The sequence below is a fragment of the Leptonychotes weddellii genome, chromosome 3, assembly GCF_054177405.1.
Source record: "Leptonychotes weddellii isolate Sample4059 chromosome 3, ASM5417740v2, whole genome shotgun sequence".
In the NCBI taxonomy this organism is placed as follows: Eukaryota; Metazoa; Chordata; class Mammalia; order Carnivora; family Phocidae; genus Leptonychotes; species Leptonychotes weddellii.
This window is the reverse complement of record NC_138371.1, coordinates 21,109,198-21,128,614: the sequence shown is the minus strand read 5'-3', so window position 1 is coordinate 21,128,614 and position 19,417 is coordinate 21,109,198. Positions and strand designations below refer to the sequence as shown.

The window sequence follows — 19,417 nt, the reverse complement described above, 5'->3', positions numbered from 1 at the left end:
CCTAATGATACTGAACGTGTGTGTGTGTGTGTGTGTGTACTTATTGACTGTTCATCTCTCTTACTGTCTAAGTCCTGCCCATTTTTGGTTAGACTGTTTGTCTGATTGTTGAGTTGTAAGAGTTCTTTACATATTATGGATATAAATCTTTTGTCAGAACATTGTGAATATTTTCTCCCAGTTATGGCTTCACTCTTAAGTTTCTTTATGGTGTCTTTGGGTGAGCAGAAGTATTAAATTTTGATGAAGTCTAATTTATTTTTTTTAATAGTATTGCTTTTGATATTTTGTCTGAGATACTATTGCCTACTCCCAGGTCTCAGAGATATTAGTCTGTGTTCTCTTCGAAAACCTTTAAAGATTAAGAATTTTTATTTCAGCCTATAACTATCTTTCATTTTTGTATATAGTGTAAGGTAGGAGCTAAAGATTAGTTTTCTTCTCTAAAGGAATATCCAATTGTTCTAGCACCATTCTTAAAAAGAATTTCATCCATCATTGAATTTCTTTGGAATTTTTATTGAAAATCATTTGACTCTATAATTGTGGGTCTGTTTCTAGACTCTTATTTTGTTCCATTAATCTGTTTGTCTTTATTCTAGTACCACACTCTTGATTACTGTAGCTTTAGGTAATTTCTTGAAGTCAGGTAGCGTTAGTCCTATAGCATTGTTGTTCTTTGAAGATAGTTTGGCTATTCTGGGTCCTTTGTATTTCCATATAAATTTTAGAGTCACTTTGTCAATTTCTATAGAAAGGTGGGGGGATTGAGATTGAATTGAATTTATAACATGATTTGGGAAGAATATTTGTGGTGTGTGTGTGTCACCTGTGTTTACATATACATATATATTTTTAAGGATTGATGTATTCATAAATTTTAGTCTTCTATGGTATATCCCTCCATTTATTTAGATTATCCTTAATTTAATACTGTATATTTATGAAGGAGTTTGAAATTTATGCCTTTGCATCTAATTATCTAATGTATATATTTTGTTGTTATTTTGTGAGCTCCATATAATGGGTGTATCTTGTGCTCAACATAACCCCAGGGCCTACCTCTGACAAGTAGGAGGGGCTTAAGTGAATGTGTGCTATTAACATTTTGGCTTTTTGTTAAGCTTTTAATATTTTTTTAGAGTAATTAATTGATAATTTTGCCCCTTTTATACCATTCCTTTGGAGTAGGCATCATTTTCCCTTCATAATGGAATTTTTAACAACTTTCCATAAAGTTAAGTCTTGCCTCATTTAGAGTATTGCTGTCCTTAGCTGGGCTTCTACGTTAAAGAAATATAATGCAGACCAGAAAAGTTTTATTGAGTGTACTGAAGGTTTGACAGAAAATAAAAACTGACTGGGATTGCTAATTAGAAGATTAAAATGTACCATTTTAAAAATAATGAAATACTCTTTTTAAATCTTCTGCCAGAAAATATGAACATAAAGAAACTAAAATTAAAAAGCAATTAATATTGAAGAAAAATTAGGTGCTTTACTAAGCAGCCCTAAACTTCACTTACAAAATTCACTTCTATAGAAGGTCAAAGAGTATCCAGCTTTTCCAGAGACCCATTTAATTTAATGACTTTCAGAAACAAACACTGTGGAAATAAAGATAATAATGAGGCCTATAAAATTTTATGGTTTAGTGTTTAGGTAATTGCTTGTTAAATTAAGAAGGTATTTTTTTCTGGACATGGGTATACCCCTTTCTTTTTTGGTTAAGTATATAATGAAAGTTTTCCTCAAATATGATTGAACCCATTTTGGCTATCCAACAATTATTCCAGTATTAATATTAGTGCGTTAAATGAATTCATTTATAACCAGTTGAAAACAATGAAATAATTGGTTATTATGTAATACTGTTACCAGAAGTTACTTTGATTTTTGTTTGTGCATGAGAAAAATACATGACAAAGATGGCCTACTTTGGTGCAAATAAACAAGAAAATGTTTGTATGCTTCCTTTTACCAAATTATAACAAAATAATCCAATAAATCTATAATTCAGTGGTCACTTAAAATAGTTAAAACTTTACAGTTAACAAAATTATTTTACTGGGGGCATTCATTTAAAAATAATTTTTAAGAGCACACTATTAAATCAGATTCATAATTTGAAACATGGAGTTTTTGGGACAGTGCTTTTATAATATGATAAAAATATGAGTGTTCTAATATTTCATACTTTAATTGTAGATTTTGGTATGTTGGTTTCCTGAAGTGGGGAAATTAGTCATTCTGCCATCTCATTAAGAAAAAGCAGTAAGAAATATGTTCTTTATGATAAATCTAAATAGAATGCTTCATTGAATAACTTTTACTTCATTGTACTTAAATAGAATTTCTGGTGTCTTAGTAGAAGATTTGTTTTTAAATCACAAAGGTGCTGTATTAATCAGAAAATATTGTATAGTTTAAAATATTAATTGCTTATAAGAATATTATAAATTTTATTTTTTAGTGCAATTTTTATTTTCTTTTTATTAAGCAGATGGACAGCAGGAAGGTCATAACAGAAGCATCACCATGAAATGAATCTAAATTGTTTTACTGAGTAGACTTCATTTGTGCAAATAGAAAGCAAGTCCCTGAAAACCAATTTAATGGTCAGAAAACTTTAAGGTCTAATACTTCAATCAATTCCTATGCTTTCTTTCCTGGGATAAGTACAAATAGGCCTATAAATGTATATTTAAAAAGGGAGCTGATGCAATGCTGCACATTTGTAGTTCTGCTTAAGAAACTTTTTATTTTTTTAAGTTTTTTTTAACCTATTATGGGTTTACATTTCAGATAAGAGAAATAAAACATTAGCTCATTTATATAACTCATCAAGCTGTTGAAAGTAAGACAGCTTTAGTAGACTCAAAACAGATGTTCATAGGGGCACCTGGGTGGCTCAGTTGGTTAAGCGACTGCCTTCGGCTCAGGTCATGATCCTGGAGTCCCGGGATTGAGTCCCGCATCAGGCTCCCTGCTCAGCAGGGAGTCTGCTTCTCCCTCTTCCCTAACCCCCTCTCATGTGCTCTCTCTCTCTCTTTCTCTCTCTCAAATAAATAAAATCTTTAAAAAAAACCAGATGTTCATAAAAGTTTAAATCTTTTATAAAGTTTTACAGTGTTACTAATAAGCATGTATCCTGATACTTTTTGTCCATTAGAGGATATTTATCTACTGGCATGCCCTCTATTTTAGGTAAATAAATCAAGCTGTTAGAGAAATTGAATATATCTGTTCTGCTATACTAATTAGTAATAGTGATGTGATGATAACAGTAACATTGAGTATTTTTATGTACAAGAAGATATGTAAACCACTTTACAAATGAATGAGAATTCCTGTGGTATTCTTGTGTTTTCACAACAAAATATCAACTCAGCCTTTTATCTTTTTAAATCACTCTACTTAAACCCTGTCCTCCCTCTTCACTCACTATTCATTAGGCAAATGGTGGCAGAGGGATTCCCTCACTTTTCATCCATCTTCATTCACGGTGAGGGTTAAAACCTGGACAGAATACATTGTTTGTTCATCTCCTAATTGACATATTCCTCAGTCAGCCATTTCTTGTTCCTTCAAAGTTGTTGGCATGGAAATGAAGTTGAGGGTTAGATGGTGGGAGTAGCCTGTGACGCCTGTGACACATTGTTTTTTTACTTGTGATAAAAACTACAACATTGGCAGTAAAATAAAGGACATGTTCAGAAAAAGGTCATGTTAAAAAATGGGAGAGGTTTGAGGATATGAGGAGAAGGGAAGAAAGAAACTTGGAAGAATGGATGAGACACTTTCACCATATGCCACATGGGACTTGATCTTGCAGAAGTCTCACTGATCATAATATGCCCCGTCAGGGGCCTGAAAACCTAACCTCATCCTGCTTCTTTGGCAGCATTCCAGTCTCTGCTCCTCAGGGATTGCTTTGACGTAGCTCTTCATGCAGAAATACATATTTTTTGCACTTATTTTATGTGAATCTGTATTTTGAAATCCTGTGATACCTCTGATTTATTCCATTGTGACCTCTTATGAGATGTAAGCACCTGAATTCAGTGCACCCATTTTTCAGAACATGGGAATCTCAATGCAGTAGCACTTTGTCAGTTAACTAAGACTGTTACATAGCTACTTTTTCATTATAATTATATTTTACATTATTATATTGAAACTAACATATATTGAAACTAACATAATTCCTATTAATTTTTTACCGACTGGGCTTAGAAAGAATACCCTTGTTTGCTTTCTATCAGGGGTTTGCAGAAGGTATATCCAGTTGAAGAATGCTTCTGTGTTACAACATTGATACTAAAGAAACTTTCTCATCAAGTTACCAATTGTTCTACTAATATGATCTACAGGTGGTACATATTTCTCATATGCATTACCAGAATAAAATCTGGGTTTCCCAGAACATATATGCTTTCTTTTTCACAATTATCAGAACTAAGTAACCCAATATATTGTCTTTTAACCATATATTCAAGCAGATTCAGAATTAAATTTTGTAAGTCTTCTCCTTTATTTGTAATTATTTTGAATTATCCTGTTTTAAATATGCATTTCAATTTTGTAAACAAATTCATTTTGAAAGTAGATGGATTATACATTATTTTGGCAACATATATTTAATTTCCTTTTACTTAAATGGAGTGTGAATGAATATTTTTGAGCTATAGGTGGTGTCCCATTCATTTCCCAATGCCATATGCACTATGTTGCTTAGAATCCTTCAATGTGAATTATAATGGAATCTTTGTTTTTTTAAATTATCTTTAGAATTGTTCAATACTGGATTTGAACTGATTACATTTTTTCAGAAAGGAATAAGGAATGATTTTTAAAATGTTTTTATTTAAATTCCAGTCAGCTAACATACAGTGTAATATTAGTTTTCAAGTATACGATGTAATGATTCAGCACTTCCATACAACATCCAGTGCTCATCACGACAAACACACTCCTTAATTCCCATCACCTACTTAACCCATTCCCTCACCCACCTCCTGTCTGGTAACCATCTGTTTGATTTCTATAGTTAAGAATCTCTCTTTTTTTCCCCCCCTTTCCTTCTTTGTTTTATTTCTTAGAATCAACATATGAGTGAAATCATATGGTATTTTGTCTTTGACTATTTCACCTAGCATAATATTCTCTAGCTCCATCCATGTTGTTGCAAATGGCAAGATTTCATTTTTTTTTAGGGCTGAGTAATACTCCATCACATGTATATACACCACATCGTCTATATCCATTCATCAATAAATGGATGTTTGGGCTGTTTCTATAATTTGACTATTGTAGATAATGCTTCTATAAACATCACGGCACATGTATCCCTTTAAATTCGTGTTTTCGTATTCTTTGGGTAGATACCTAATAGTGCAATTGATGGATTGTAGGATAGTTCTGTTTTTAACTTTTTGAGGAACCTCCATATTGTTTTACGGAGTGGCTTCATCATTTTACATTCCCACCATCAGTACAAGAGGGTTCCCCTTTCTTCATATCCTTGCCAACACCTGTTGTTTCTTATGTTGTTGATTTTAGCCATTCTGACAGGTGTGAGGTGATATCTCATTGTAGTTTTGATTCACATTGCCCTGATGATCAGTGATGTTGAGAATCTTTTCATGTGTCTGTTGGCCATCTGTGTGTCTTCTTTGAAAAAATGTCTATTCATGTCTTCTGCCCAAATTTTAACTGGATTATTTGTTCCTTAGGTGTTGGGTTGTATAAGTTCTCTATATATTTTGGATACTAACCATTTATCAGATATGTCATTTGCAAATATCTTCTCCCATTCTGTATGTAGGTTGCCTTTTAGTTTTATTGATTGTTTCCTTCACTGTGCAGAAGCTTTTTATTTTGATGAAGTCCCAATAGTTTATTTTTGCTTTTGTTTCCCTTGCCTCAGGAGACATATCTAGAAAAAAGTTGCTATGGCTGATGTCAAAGAGGTTACTGCCTGTGTTCTCCTCTAGGATTTTTATGGTTTCAGGTCTCACATTTAACTCTTTCATCCATTTTGAGTTTATTTTTGTGTATGGTGTAAGAAAGTGGTCCAATTTCATTCTTTAGCACATTGCTGTCCACTTTTCCCAACACCGTTTGTTAAAGAGATAGTCTCTTTCCCATTAAATATTCTTTCCTGCTTTGTGGAAGATTAATTGACCATATAGTTATGGGTTCATTTCTGAGTTTTCTACTCTCTTTCATTGATCTATGTGTCTATTTTCATGCTAGTACCATAGTTTGGATTACAACAGCTTTGTAATTATAAGAAGTCCAGAATTGTGATGCCTATAGCTTTGCTTTTCTTTTTCAAGGTTGCTTTGGCTATTTGTTGTCTTTTGTGGTTCCATATAAGTTTTAGGATTGTTTGTTCTAGCTCTGTGACAAATGCTATTGGTATTTTGATGGGGATTGCATTTGATGTGTATATTGCTTCAGGTAGACATTTTAACAATATTTGTTCTTCCAATCCATGAATGCATGGAATGTCTTCCCATTTCTTTGTGTCATCTTCAATTTCTTTCATCAGTGTTTCATGGTTTTCAGAATACAGATCTTTCACCTCTTTGGTTAGGTTTATTCCTAGGTATCTTAGGTTTCAGTGCAATTGTAAATGAGATTGATTCCTTAATTTCTTTTTCTTCTGCTTCATTACTGGTGTATAGAAATGTATGTTGATTTTGTATCCTGTGACCTTACTGAATTCATCTTTTGGTTCTAGCAGTTTTTTGTTGAAGTCTTTGGGGTTTTTTGTCTAGAATATCATGTCATCTGCAAATAGTGAAAGTTTGATTTCTTTCCTGCCAATTTAGATGCATTTTACTTCTTTTTGTTTTCTGATTGCTGAGGCCAGGACTTCCAATACTATGTTGAATAAAAGTGGTGAGAGTGGACACCCTGTCTTGTTCCTGACCATATAGAAAAGCTCTCAGTTTTTCCCTAATTTGGTTGATATTAGATGTGGATTTTTCATATATGACCTTTATTATGTTGAGGTATGTTCCCTTTAAACCTACTTTGTTAAGGTTTTTTATCATGAATGGATGTTGTACTTTGTCAAATGCTTTTTTGGAATTAGCAGTGATTTTTTAAATTATTATTTTCAGCAAAGCTAGAGAAGATCTGCTGAAAACGCAAAAAGAACGTGATTTTCACCGAATGCACCATAAACGAATAGTCCAGGAAAAAAACAAATTAATTAATGACCTCAAAGGGTAAGTTGCTAATATTTGTTGACATATTTATTAAAGGGTTATTTAATTAATATTAAGTAACTTGGCTATGGCATAAGGTTTGAGGTAAAATAATAATTCAACATTTACTGAGTCTTTATACTATGCTATGTGTTTGAAATACAAAGATAAGTAAGTTTAGGCCCTTGCTGTCAAGGTTCCCAGGGACTACTAGGATGTGGGATAGGGGAGGAGTTAAACTGAAATATTCTGCATGATGCTATGCCAACCAAGGGTGGTCACCCTAACCTTTAGACTGGGGTATGAGAGGGTTCAGGGACCTATCTCTAGGAATTCTGAAGTATAAGTTAACAGAGGGAGAGGGAGCAGGGTGCTCTGTACAGACATTACATAGTGTGCAAAGGCACCAAATCATGAAGGAATATGGCATATTCACCGTATTGTATGCATAGAGAATAAAGTGCAAAAGCTGCTTGACAAGGGTAAGGTGGGGGGGGCATATGCTGAATGACCTTAAATTTATGCAAAGGTTTTTAGAAATTATTTTAAAAATATTCAGTTTTATTTTCCCTCCTCCCTTCCTCTCCTACTTCCAAATTAAAGAAAGAAACTCCCCCCCAAAATAAAACAAAAATCAAGAAAATAATTTATAATCCTTAATGAAAATTTTCCTTTATTTGCTCTAGGGCAGTGCTATCCAATAGAACCTGCTGTGATGTTATAAATATTCTGTATGTGTACTGTCTAATACAATAGCTACTAAGTCACATGTGCTGTTAAGCACTGGCCATGTGACTAGCACAACTAAGGGATTTGACTTCTAATTTTGTTTGTTTATTTATTTAAAATTTTATTTATTTGACAGGAAAAGAGAGAGAGCACAAGTAGGAGGAATGGCAGGCAGAGGGAGAGGGAGAAGCAGGCTCCCTGCTGAGCAGAGAGCCCAACATGGGGCTCGATCCCAAGACCCTGGGATCATGACCTGAGCAGAAGGCAAACACTTAACCGACTGTGCCACCCAGGCGCCCCATTTCTAATTTTATTTAATTTTAATTAAGCTTAAATTTAAATAGCCACATTTAGCTACAGCTACTGTATGGGACAGCACAGTTTAGGGATGGTAATGACAGTTTCTGTTTTTTGTAGGTGGTTATGGTTATTGTGGCTATTGTGATTTCTAAATCATAGGCTGTCCCATGAAGCTTCAGAATCAATGTAATTAAACTTAATAAATTGTAGAAACTAGAGTTTTCCTTACTTTTCTTAAGCGTCTGTAGGAATAAAGCACCATTTTAAGAGGAAGATTGCATTAACTTAAAAAAAGGGCCTTGAGAATGTTTGTTCTTTGACTTTAACCAACTCTTTTGGTCTAATATTCTGGTTTGAATTTTTGGTTCATAAAATTGGTCTTAGTCTGGAGAAATTCAGAAAAAGTGTTCAAAATGATTTGTTCCCTTTTTAACTTAAACAGTAACTGAGAAGTAGAACAGTATAATGGAAGGAGCTTGGATTTTGGTGTCAAGTAAACATTGGAAGCCTGGCTTCACCACTTACGTTTAGATGTCCATTGTGTTTTGTCTCTTACCCTTAACAGTGTTGATAATATATTTTGGATTAATATGTATAAATACTTGATACTGTATGTGGAACATAATAAATGGTATTTTTTTTGCATATATCATAACATTGAAAGTATATGTTGAATATATACTACTTTATCTAGATTTCCCTTTTGCATTTTTATACAGGTCTTTTCAGAACTGTATATTGTATTTTGTTTTAAAAGTACATTCTTTAAGTCTGGGAATTATTCTACACTCAGGACAATATAGGAGCCTGTGGCTCCTATTGGTCATGTAGAAGTCCTTTAAAGGTAGCTAAGCTTTTTCTTGTCCAAAGATAAATAATTGTTGTGCCTTCATTAGGATGAGCCACCCGTTTATCCAGAGGAAAAGCCCAAAGGTATTTTAATAGTTTGTATGTGTATGCACACACACATACAATAAGTGAGTTTGAATCACAGCTCATTCTTTCACAGGTTTGACTCTATTCCCACTATCTGTGCTAATTCAAACAGGTTTCAGTACTTCAGTTACTTGGGTACATAACAGTTTAAGAGCACCTTTGTATTTAGTTGTGGCAGCTGAAATATGATTGTTCACTGTTGCTGCTTGGATATTCTACTCTTTGGTAAATTGTTTGAGTTTTTTAAATTGTTTTTTTCTTGAGTCTCTAGCCCATGTTTAAAAATATATCATACTTGTTAAATTTCCTAGTATGTTTAAAGAGAATACTATTGCAATTCATCTCATATAAAAATTCAGCATTTTCAGATTATACTTTTTGTAATCTTCAGGGGCCCTGATGAAGAAATCCACATTACACTGTAATATAATTAACATTTGTGTATTCAGTTAGCCTTTATTTCTACATTTAATCATTAAGAATAATGTCTCCATTTAACCATTGGGATGAATCACTAGTGTGTGTTTTCTAAGGACCTAAGACAAAATTTCAATGATATCCTCAGTCACAAAAAACTAGAGATGAAGTTAATCACCAGTGAACACCTTGTCTGATTGTTGTACTATTGCATAATAAATCAACTGTAAGGAAGAATGTTTTCCATGCCAGGCTAAATTAGAGTCTAAGTTCTCTATGTTAATATTTTACCCAAATATTTCAGTTATATATCTATATTCCTTTCACTGTAAATCACAAAACGTCAGTCTTAATTTTTTTCTGTAAATTGTTTAACTAAGTAGATAATTAGTTGATTTTACCTATCAGCTTTATAGGAGTTCTCATTTAACATGAGTTTCTTATGAATTTACTTATTTTCAGAATTATCAATATCAAAAGTTAGAACTTATAAGCAGATGAATTATGAGCTACCTATGGAACTTACAAAACAGACACACTCTTTCAGACTGACTAAACAGAAGGTTTTTGTTTGTTTCAAGTTTTTATTTAAATTCTAGTTAGTTAACATATAGTGTAATATTGGTTTCAGGAGTAGAATTTAGTGATTCGTCACTTACATATAACACCCAGCGCTCATCACAAGTACCTTCCTTAATACCCATCATCCATTTAGCCCAACCCCCTCCCACCTCCCCTCCAGCAAATGTCAGTTTGTTCTCTATAGGTAAGAGTCTCTTATGGTTTGCCTCCATCTCTCTCTTTTTTTTTTCCCTTCCCCTATGTTCATCTGTTTTGTTTCTTAAATTCCACATATGAGCGAACTCCTATGGCATTTGTCCTTCTCTGACTTATTTTGCTTAGCATAATACACTCCAGCTCGATCCATGTTGTTGCAAATGGCAAGATTTCATTCTTTTTGATGGGTGAGTAATATTCCTGTGTGTGTGTGTATACACATCTTCTTTATCCATTCATTAGTCGATGGTCATTTGGGCTCTTTCCATAATTTGGCTATTGTTGATAGTGCTGCTATAAACATCAGGGTGCATGTGCCCCTTAGAATCAGTATTTTTGTATCCTTTAGGTAAATACTAGTAGTGTAATTGCTAGGTCATAGGGTAGTTCTATCTTTAACTTTTTGAGGAACCTCCATACTGTTTTCCAGAGTGGCTGCACCAGTTTGCATTCCAACCAACAGTGTAAGAGGATTCATGTTTCTCTGCATCCTTGCCAACAGAAGGGTTTTTTGAATGTTGTTTCCTTTTTATATTCTAGGGGTATTCTACATGATGCTAATTCTTGGGATAAAGGATTATCAACTCATATCCCATGAATGAGTTAGATGCTAAAGTTAGTAATACAGGAAAAATTGTTCCATCAATAATAACAATCCTTGCATTTGTCTACAAATTACAGCACACACTGTTTTGTGTATATAACTCTGTAGCTGAATATGTGTTTATAAATATATAATATTCATGGAAGTGTGTAGTATACAGCAAAGTGTATATATAGCACATTAAGTGGAATGGGGGATAGAACTGTACATACTACTTACATTTTTATTTTATTACTCTCTCATGCTTTGCTGAATATGGTTGAATTTTAATACATACTATATATATATTAAATGTATATGTAACTTAACTTTAGTGCTTAGGTTTTATTGCTTTCAACAATGAGGTAATAATAATACATTATGTTAAGATAAATATGACTTACAAATCAATGACTTTTATAAATACTTTCATGAAAGTATTGTGCAAAACAAGGACTCCTTTTATTTTTTTAAAGATTTTATTCATTTATTTGAGAGAGAGCACACAAGTGGGGGTGGGGGAAGGAAAAGGACAAGCAGACTCCCTGCTCAGCATAGAGCCTGACTTGGAGCTCCATCCCAGGATGCCAAGATCATGATCTGAGTGGAAGTCAGACTGAACCACCCACGTGCTCTCTTATTTTTTTAATAGAAAAACATTTAAAATTATTTTGGGGCTCTTCTGCTTGCATCCATGTCAGAGTAACTGGTATAGAACTAGCTTTCCAACTAGCAATAGATGAGCTCTTCAACTGTAATGAACTACAAAACTGAATACAATTTTTGGCAGCTGTTTTTTTTAGATGTTGGAAAATTGGCAGAGTAGGACTGTGATGCCTAAAAGAAGGGAACCATTCAAAGCGAGCGGCATGATCACCTCAGATTTTGGTCCAGAAGTACTTATTCTGACAATAGTGTGGCAAAGTAGAACACAGTCAGAACACAGTAATCTTGATTAACTGATGAGGCAGGGCTGCCGAGGGAGCTGGAATTTGCAGGATTGGATACACAAAAGGTGGGAGGTGAATGAAAGAAATTTAAGAAATATTTGTAGTAGTTCCCTTTAATCTTTGACCAAAGACTAAGTTTTGGAATAGTGAGAGAATGATACCTACAAAGAACAGCTGCTGGGAAACTATGAGTTAAATGGAGATTCCAGAGTTTGCAGATGTAGGAATTCTGACCAGCTACAGTGGAGGAACCTGACTAAAAACTCTGAGCATTCAGTTAAGACCCTTGATAAGCCTGGGTGACTCAGTCTGTTAAGGGTCTGCCTTCAGCTCAGGTCATGATTCCAGAGTCCCGGGATCCAGCCTCCCACGTCAGGCTCCCTGCTCAGTGGGGAGTCTGCTTCTCCCTCTGTCCCACCCGTTCATGCTCTCTCTCTCACTCTCTCTCTCAAATAAATAAATAAAATCTTTAAAAAAAGACCCTTGATAAACCATCTCATAGGAGCAGAGCTATTCTAGCCCTAGAGAAGGAACTACTTTAAACTTGCCTTAATAAAAGATTAAAAGTAAGCTTTGAAAAGCTCAAATTTCCCATCAGTAAATTAACTGTCTGCCAGAACAAAACTCTTTAAAGGAAGAGAACAAAGTTCAGATAAATATATGTCCAACATATGATAAAATATATAACATATATAGAAGCAGGAAAATGTGTCCCATACATATCCAGGAAAAAATAGAAACAGACCCAGAAATGACAGAAATAACAGAATTAGTAGAGGAAGTCTTTAAAACAGCTCTTATGAAATGTTTAGAATTTTATTTTATTTTTTTATTTTTATTTTTTTTAAAGATTTTATTTATTTGTTTTAGAGACAGAACACAAGAGGGGGGAGAGCGGGAGAGGGAGAAGCAGACTCCCTGCTGAGCAGGGAGCCTGATGCGGGACTCGATCCTGGGACTCCAGGATCATGACCTGAGCCGAAGGCAGTCGCTTAACCAACTGAGCCACCCAGGCGCCCCGAAATGTTTCGAATTTTAAAGAAAATAATGAATATAGTGAGTGGACAGTTAGGAAATAGCAGAAGTGAAATGGGAACTATAAACAAAGAACCAAATGGAAGTTCTCAAAATGGAAAACATATTTGCAACAAAAAAATTCACTAAGAAAGGAAGCTGAAAAGAGTTAACAGAGCTTCAGAGAAAAAAAGACTAAAAAAATAAACAGAATTGTGCCTGTGAGGCAATTTCAAGTAGTCTATCCTATGTCAGAAGAAGACACTGGAGTGACTTTCTCAACTTTGATAGCTTACTCCAGCTGCTTCATATATCAGTTAAAATTATTTATTCAAGGAATCTGGCAGTGTTCATTGGGTGGGTACATGGACCAAATAAGCCCACTTTGAGCCAGACCTTAGCCATGATGCTACTTATTCTCTGGCCTCTGTAAATCCCCTTTCTAACATAGGGGCTGTGATGTCACTCTGGGTTTGTGGATATTAATAATAACTTCTTAAAATATCCTTTCCCAGTACATCGTCACACAAGTAAATAGCTATAGGTAATTTTGTGGAAGAACGGGGACTGTCATCACAGTGTATAATTGCTGTGGTGTTATGGAGTTCCTTTTCTACTCTTTGTCACTAGGGCAGCTCAAGGCTTTTTCACTTTTCTGAGTGTTAGCTATCACTAGATAGCTGAGTGTTAGCTATCACTAGATAGCTCCAGATTTCTGAGAGTCACCTCAGCAGTGACTTTGTTACATCCACTGGAGTACTTGTTTCAGTACTTGCAAAATCCAGTGTCTTAAGCAAATTATTGTTTATCCAGTCTTAGGTTATAGCCCTTTTAGCATATCAAAATCCAGTCTCTGGGGTGCTTTTTTGGTTCCTGTTAATATATGATTAATTCTTACAGCAGTTTGGATGTATATAGTCTCCTTTCTCCTTTACCAAACCATTAGCTTGGCAGTTAGGAGAGGAGGAAGTAGGGCCAACTTCAGGAAGGCATTTACCTTTTGGGGAAGATACCTCTACTGCAGTTTGCAGCACAGCTGAAGTGTTAGCTCTCTCTAGGGAAGGAGAGCCACCTCTGCATGCCCACTGGGCCTAAGGAGAAGGGATACAGAAACAACATCCTCAGTGTCATCCTGAGAATTAGAGAAAAAGAGGCCATTTCAATAAGATAAAAAAGAGTCAATTTATCAGGAAGTCATAATATGCATGACTCTAATGTAAGAGCTTCAAAAGTATATGAAGCAAAATCTGATAAAACATAAAAATAGATATTTCCACAGTTACAATTGGAGATTTTAACATTCCTCTTTTAGCAATTATTAGAAAAAAAGGCAAGAAGTCTCTTAAGTCTATAGAATAAGGCATCAATTAATTGAGTGTAATTGACATTTCTTGAATTCTACTTTGGAATTTTCATGTGCACAAAATAGATCATATGCTCACCCATTCAGAGAATCGATGTCATACAAAATATGTTCTCTGACCACAACCAAATTAAATTAAGTCAATGACAAAAAGCTCTCTGGAAAATTCCCAAATATTTGGAAATTAAGTAACATTGTTCTAAACAGTCCATGAGTCAGAGAAGGAAGTGAGAAAGTATTTTGATCTGAATGGCTGAAGATGAAGCATATTAAAAAGAGTGGGATGCAGCTAAAGCAGTGGTTAAGGTAAAACTGATCGTTTTATTTTTTTTATTTTTTTAAATTGATAGTTTTAAATGCTTAGAGAAGAAAATTTTATACTAACAATCTAATCTTGTACCTTAGATGCTAAAAAAAAATGCAGAGAAAGAAAAAGAAATGAAATAATAAAAAGATCAGAAACCAATAAACTAGCAAAGGGATAAACAAAAATAAACAAATACATAAAAATAAACAAAATCATGTTGGTTGTTTGAAAATATAATAAAACTGATAAAGTTGATAATAAAATTGAAAAGACTACATAGACTAATCACCAAATGTTGGTCAGAGAGGTAGAGTAACCAAGGCTGTCATATATTGCTGTTGGAAGTAGAAGTTAAAACCCAGCAATTCAACTCCTAGGTATTTTTTTTTTTTTTTAAAGATTTTATTTATTTGACAGAGAGAGATACAGCGAGAGAGGGAACACAAGCAGGGGGAGTGGGAGAGGGAGAAGCAGGCTTCCCGCCGAGCGGGGAGCCCGATGCGGAGCTCGATCCCAGGACCCTGGGATCATGACCTGAGCCGAAGGCAGACGCTTAACGACTGAGCCACCCAGGCGCCCCAACTCCTAGGTATTTTTTCTAAGAGAAAGAGAACCAAAAAATATCTTATATGACTTCGTGTAAGAATGTTCATAGCAACCTTAATTCATAATGGCCTCAAGCTAAAATCAGTTCTTCATCAGCAGAATATTGAATAAACACATGGTAGAATATACATACAAAGGAATACAACTCACAATAAAAAGAAATGAATTACTGGTATGCACAGCAGCCTAGAAGAATCTAAAATTATGCTGAGTGAAAGAAGTCAGTTTCTGGCCTCATGGAATGAATTTGGAAGTTTTCCTTCCTTTTTTATTTTTTGTAATAGTTTGAGAAGAATAGGTATTAACTTTTCTTTAAATGTTTGGTAGAATTCACCTATGAAGCCATCTGGTCCTGGGCTTTTGTTTTTTGGGAGTTTTTTGATTACTGATTCAGTTTCTTTGCTGGTTATCAGTATATTCAAATTTTCTATTTCTGGGGTGCCTGGGTGGCTCAGTCATTAAGTGTCTGCCTTCAGCTCAGGTCATGATCCCAGGGTCCTGGGATCGAGCCCCACATCGGGCTCACTGCTCAGCGGGAAGCCTGCTTCTCCCTCTCCCACTCCCCCTGCTTGTGTTCCCTCTCTCGCTGTCAAATAAATAAATAAAAATCTTTAAAAAAAATTTTTTTTTCTATTTGTTCATGATTCAGTTTTCATAGTTGATATGTTTTTAGGAATTTATCTGTTTCTTCCAGGTTATCCAATTTGTTGGCATATACTTTTTCATAATCTCTTATAATTGTTTGTATTCCTGTGATGTTGGTTGTTAGTTACATAAGAGAACATATTCTATGATTCCAAATATATGAAGTTCTAGAATCTCCTGACGCATTAGAAATGCTCTATATTTTGATAACAATGTGGACTACCTGGGCATGCATATTTCTTAAAACTCTAAACTGTAACATTTAAACTCTGTATATTTTACAACAGGTAAACTACACTTAAGTAAAAAAGGTAAAAAAAGGAATTTTGAGGGCATTTTCAAATAAAACAGTATCTTAAAGGTGCTTACATCATATGTTGAGTTGAATTATTCCTCCTATGAGATAATGAAATATTTTTATACTTAATTTTCCTAATATAAGTTAATTAGACTTGTTTTCAAGACCATCCTTTAGTTTATTTTGATGTTTAATCTTCCATTGTTTGCAGTCCTTGTCTTTTTGACAATTGTTTCTCAATTGATTAAAGAAACTGCAAGTTTTTCTCTCAGTGAATAGCAATCTTCTGAATACATGCTTGAATACAGCAAAACTGTTGGTAGGAAATAGAAAACTAGTTAACTCAAAAGAAATCTGACTTCCTCGTTCCTACCATGTTTAGAGAAGTAGCATACCAAGTAATATTTCTGGCAATTCTTGGCTTGTTATGTTAACCTTTATATGGTTATTCATTTTTTATTTGACTGCAAAAAATGAGAGGAAGAAAAAGGTTTAGATGTTAGATGGAAATCACTGATTTAACTCAATTACCCTTTAAGATGCCCTTTATTTTTCATAGGTTAAAGTTACATTATGCATCGTATGAACCGACAATCAGGGTGTTACATGAGAAGCACCAGGCTTTACTGAAGCAGAAAATGCTGACCTCTCTGGAAAGAGATAGAGCAGTTGGGCAGGTAAAGAGGCCATCAAAGCCACCTCAAAATGATTTTTAACCATTTATTTTTTAATAATATAAGTAGAAATATTCGTTTTATTTCTGAGATAAATTTAAAAAGGTTTTCGACAATTATGTTGTAAAAGAGATTCATTTGGAAATAGTCATAAAAATTATTTTGTTCATTTTAAACCTATAAAGATTATTATTAAGCTAAACATTTAATTAAAACATAAATTTATAGGAGATACAAAGTATAATTAGAGGAAAAAACTCAGCCATTGTAGTCAAACGTGGGTTTATTTATTTATTTTTAAAGATTTTATTTATTTATTTACTTGTCAGAGAGAGAGAGAGAGCACAAGCAGGGGGAGCAGCAGGCAGAGGGAGAACCGTGGGATCTGACCTGATCCGAAGGCAGATGCTTAACCGACTGAGCCACCCAGGTGTCCCCAAACTTGGGTTTAAATGCTAACTTTGACACCTATAAACATGGACCTTAAACACTTTGAACTCAGATTTCTCATATATAAAGTATAGCCACAATGACCTGCCTTTTTTTAATATTGTTGTGAAACTTATATGAGGTAATGAAAAAAAACTCCCTGGAATTTACCTCCAAATGAATATTTGACACCCCTACTTTTGGATTTAATTTCATTCATTCTACTGTTAACACCCTTTTCCATTCTTCCTGGGGGTTTTTGCATAGGCATAGGAACTTCTGGTATAGAATTCAAGAAAGGTAAAACAAAATGTTTATGGACCACTTAAAAAATATGTAAGTTTATTAGAAAATATAAAAGTGCAACTATGCTTAACATTTTTTTATTGTTTTCTATAGATTTTCATTTTTGGCCAAACTTTCAGAAACTACAATAGCTTGCATGATGGTTATATTCTTCCTTGAATAATTTTATTGTTAAGACATGCTTTAATCAAGTTGTATTTTGTCTGTTTTTGAGTGTAATTCTTAGCTTCTTAAATGCAAAACATTACTTGTGTCTCCATGCTTCTTTGTGTTTGAATTTTAATTTTGTATTCTTGAATGTCTGAATTGTATTATTGGTAATACTGCATAAAATGAGTTTAATAATAATTTACATTTTTATGGCATTATATGTCAAACCTTCAGAATTTCATCTTGCTCCTTTTCATCTAACCCCTCTCCCTAGCATCCCAACAAAAGGCACAACTCTTGGAGTACTTCAAGCTATATTTAGTTTGCTTCTACTTCTTATCCTGCCACAGACCGTACTTAGACTTTTGCTTACTTACTTACTCTCTTTATTCCCTGGTCTCATGCTTATCTCACTATTATCCTTCTCCAGGGAGGAATCCATCTGTGATATGACCATATATTCCCAAAAGATCACGTATACTTTGACACCTCTGACAGACCACTCAGACTAAGTTTCACTGTTCAAGGATACCAGAGTCTTCCAGGAATCCATGCTGGCTAGGGCTTATACTCCTCTCTCAATTGTTGAGTTCTATATCTGCAATCTGTCCTACACTTATCTTATGTGTAATTAGGGCTAAGTTATCTTCCTGAAAAGGCCATCAATTCCCTATCTTTTTTAAAAATTTAATTTAATTTAATTATGTTATGTTAGTCACCATTCAGTACATCATTAGTTTTTGATATAGGGTTCCATGATTCATTGTTTTCATATAACACCCAGTGCTCCATGCAATACGTGCCCTCATTAATACCCATCACTGGGTTAAACCATCCCCCCACCCCCCTCCCCTCTAAAACCCTCAGTTTGTTTCTCAGAGTCCATAGTCTCTCATGGTTCATCTCCCGCTCCGATTCCACCCCCCTTCATTTTTCCCTTCCTTCTCCTAATGTCCTCCATGCATTTCTTATGTTCCACAAATAAGTGAAACCATATGATAATTGACTTTCTCTGCTTGACTTATTTCACTTAGCATAATCTCCTCCAGTCCCATCCATGTTGATGTAAAAGTTGGGTATTCATCCTTTCTGATGGCTGAATAGTATTCCATTGTAATATGGACCACATCTTCTTTATCCATTCATCTGTTGAAGGGTATCTCAGCTCTTTCCAGAGTTTGGCTATTGCAACATTGCTGCTATGAACATTGGGGTGCATATGGCCCTTCTTTTCACTACATCTGTGTCTTTGGGGTAAATACCCAGGAGTGCAATTGCTGGGTCATAGGGTGCCTATATTTTTAATTTTTTGAGGCACCTCCACACTGTTTTCCAAAGTGGCTGTACCAACTTGCCTTCCCACCAACAGTGTAAGAGGGTTCCCCTTTCTCCACAACCTCTCCAACATTCGTTGTTTCTTGCCTTGTTAATTTTTGCCATTCTAACTGGTGTAAGGTTGCATCTCAATGTGTTTTTTTTTTTTTTTAAAGATTTTATTTATTTGTTTGACAGAGAGAGAGATAGCAAGAGCAGGAACACAAGCAGGGGGAGTGGGAGAGTGAGAAGCAGGCTTCCTGCCGAGCAGGGAGCCCAAAGTGGGACTCGATCCCAGGACCCTGGGATCATGACCTGAGCCGAAGGCAGACGCTTAACGACTGAGCCACCCAGGTGCCCTCAATGTGGTTTTGATTTGGATTTCCCTGATGGCTAATG

General features: G+C 34.6%; 1 protein-coding gene across 11 annotated transcripts in view; it reads left to right on the top strand.

Annotated features, from left to right (window-relative positions):
• Nucleotides 1-19,417, top strand: part of SPAG16 (sperm associated antigen 16) — a 127,133-nt gene that overhangs the window by 29,854 nt on the left and 77,862 nt on the right. For 8 of the 11 annotated variants that reach the window (XM_081813675.1, XM_081813673.1, XM_081813672.1 and 5 more), the window contains 2 exons: nucleotides 7,134-7,241; nucleotides 16,705-16,822. In XM_081813675.1, coding sequence (XP_081669801.1) covers nucleotides 7,134-7,241; nucleotides 16,705-16,822 — 226 coding nt within the window. The remainder of the gene's footprint in view (nucleotides 1-7,133; nucleotides 7,242-16,704; nucleotides 16,823-19,417) is intronic. The other 3 variants (XM_081813680.1, XM_081813677.1, XM_081813678.1) reach the window with 1 other exon arrangement.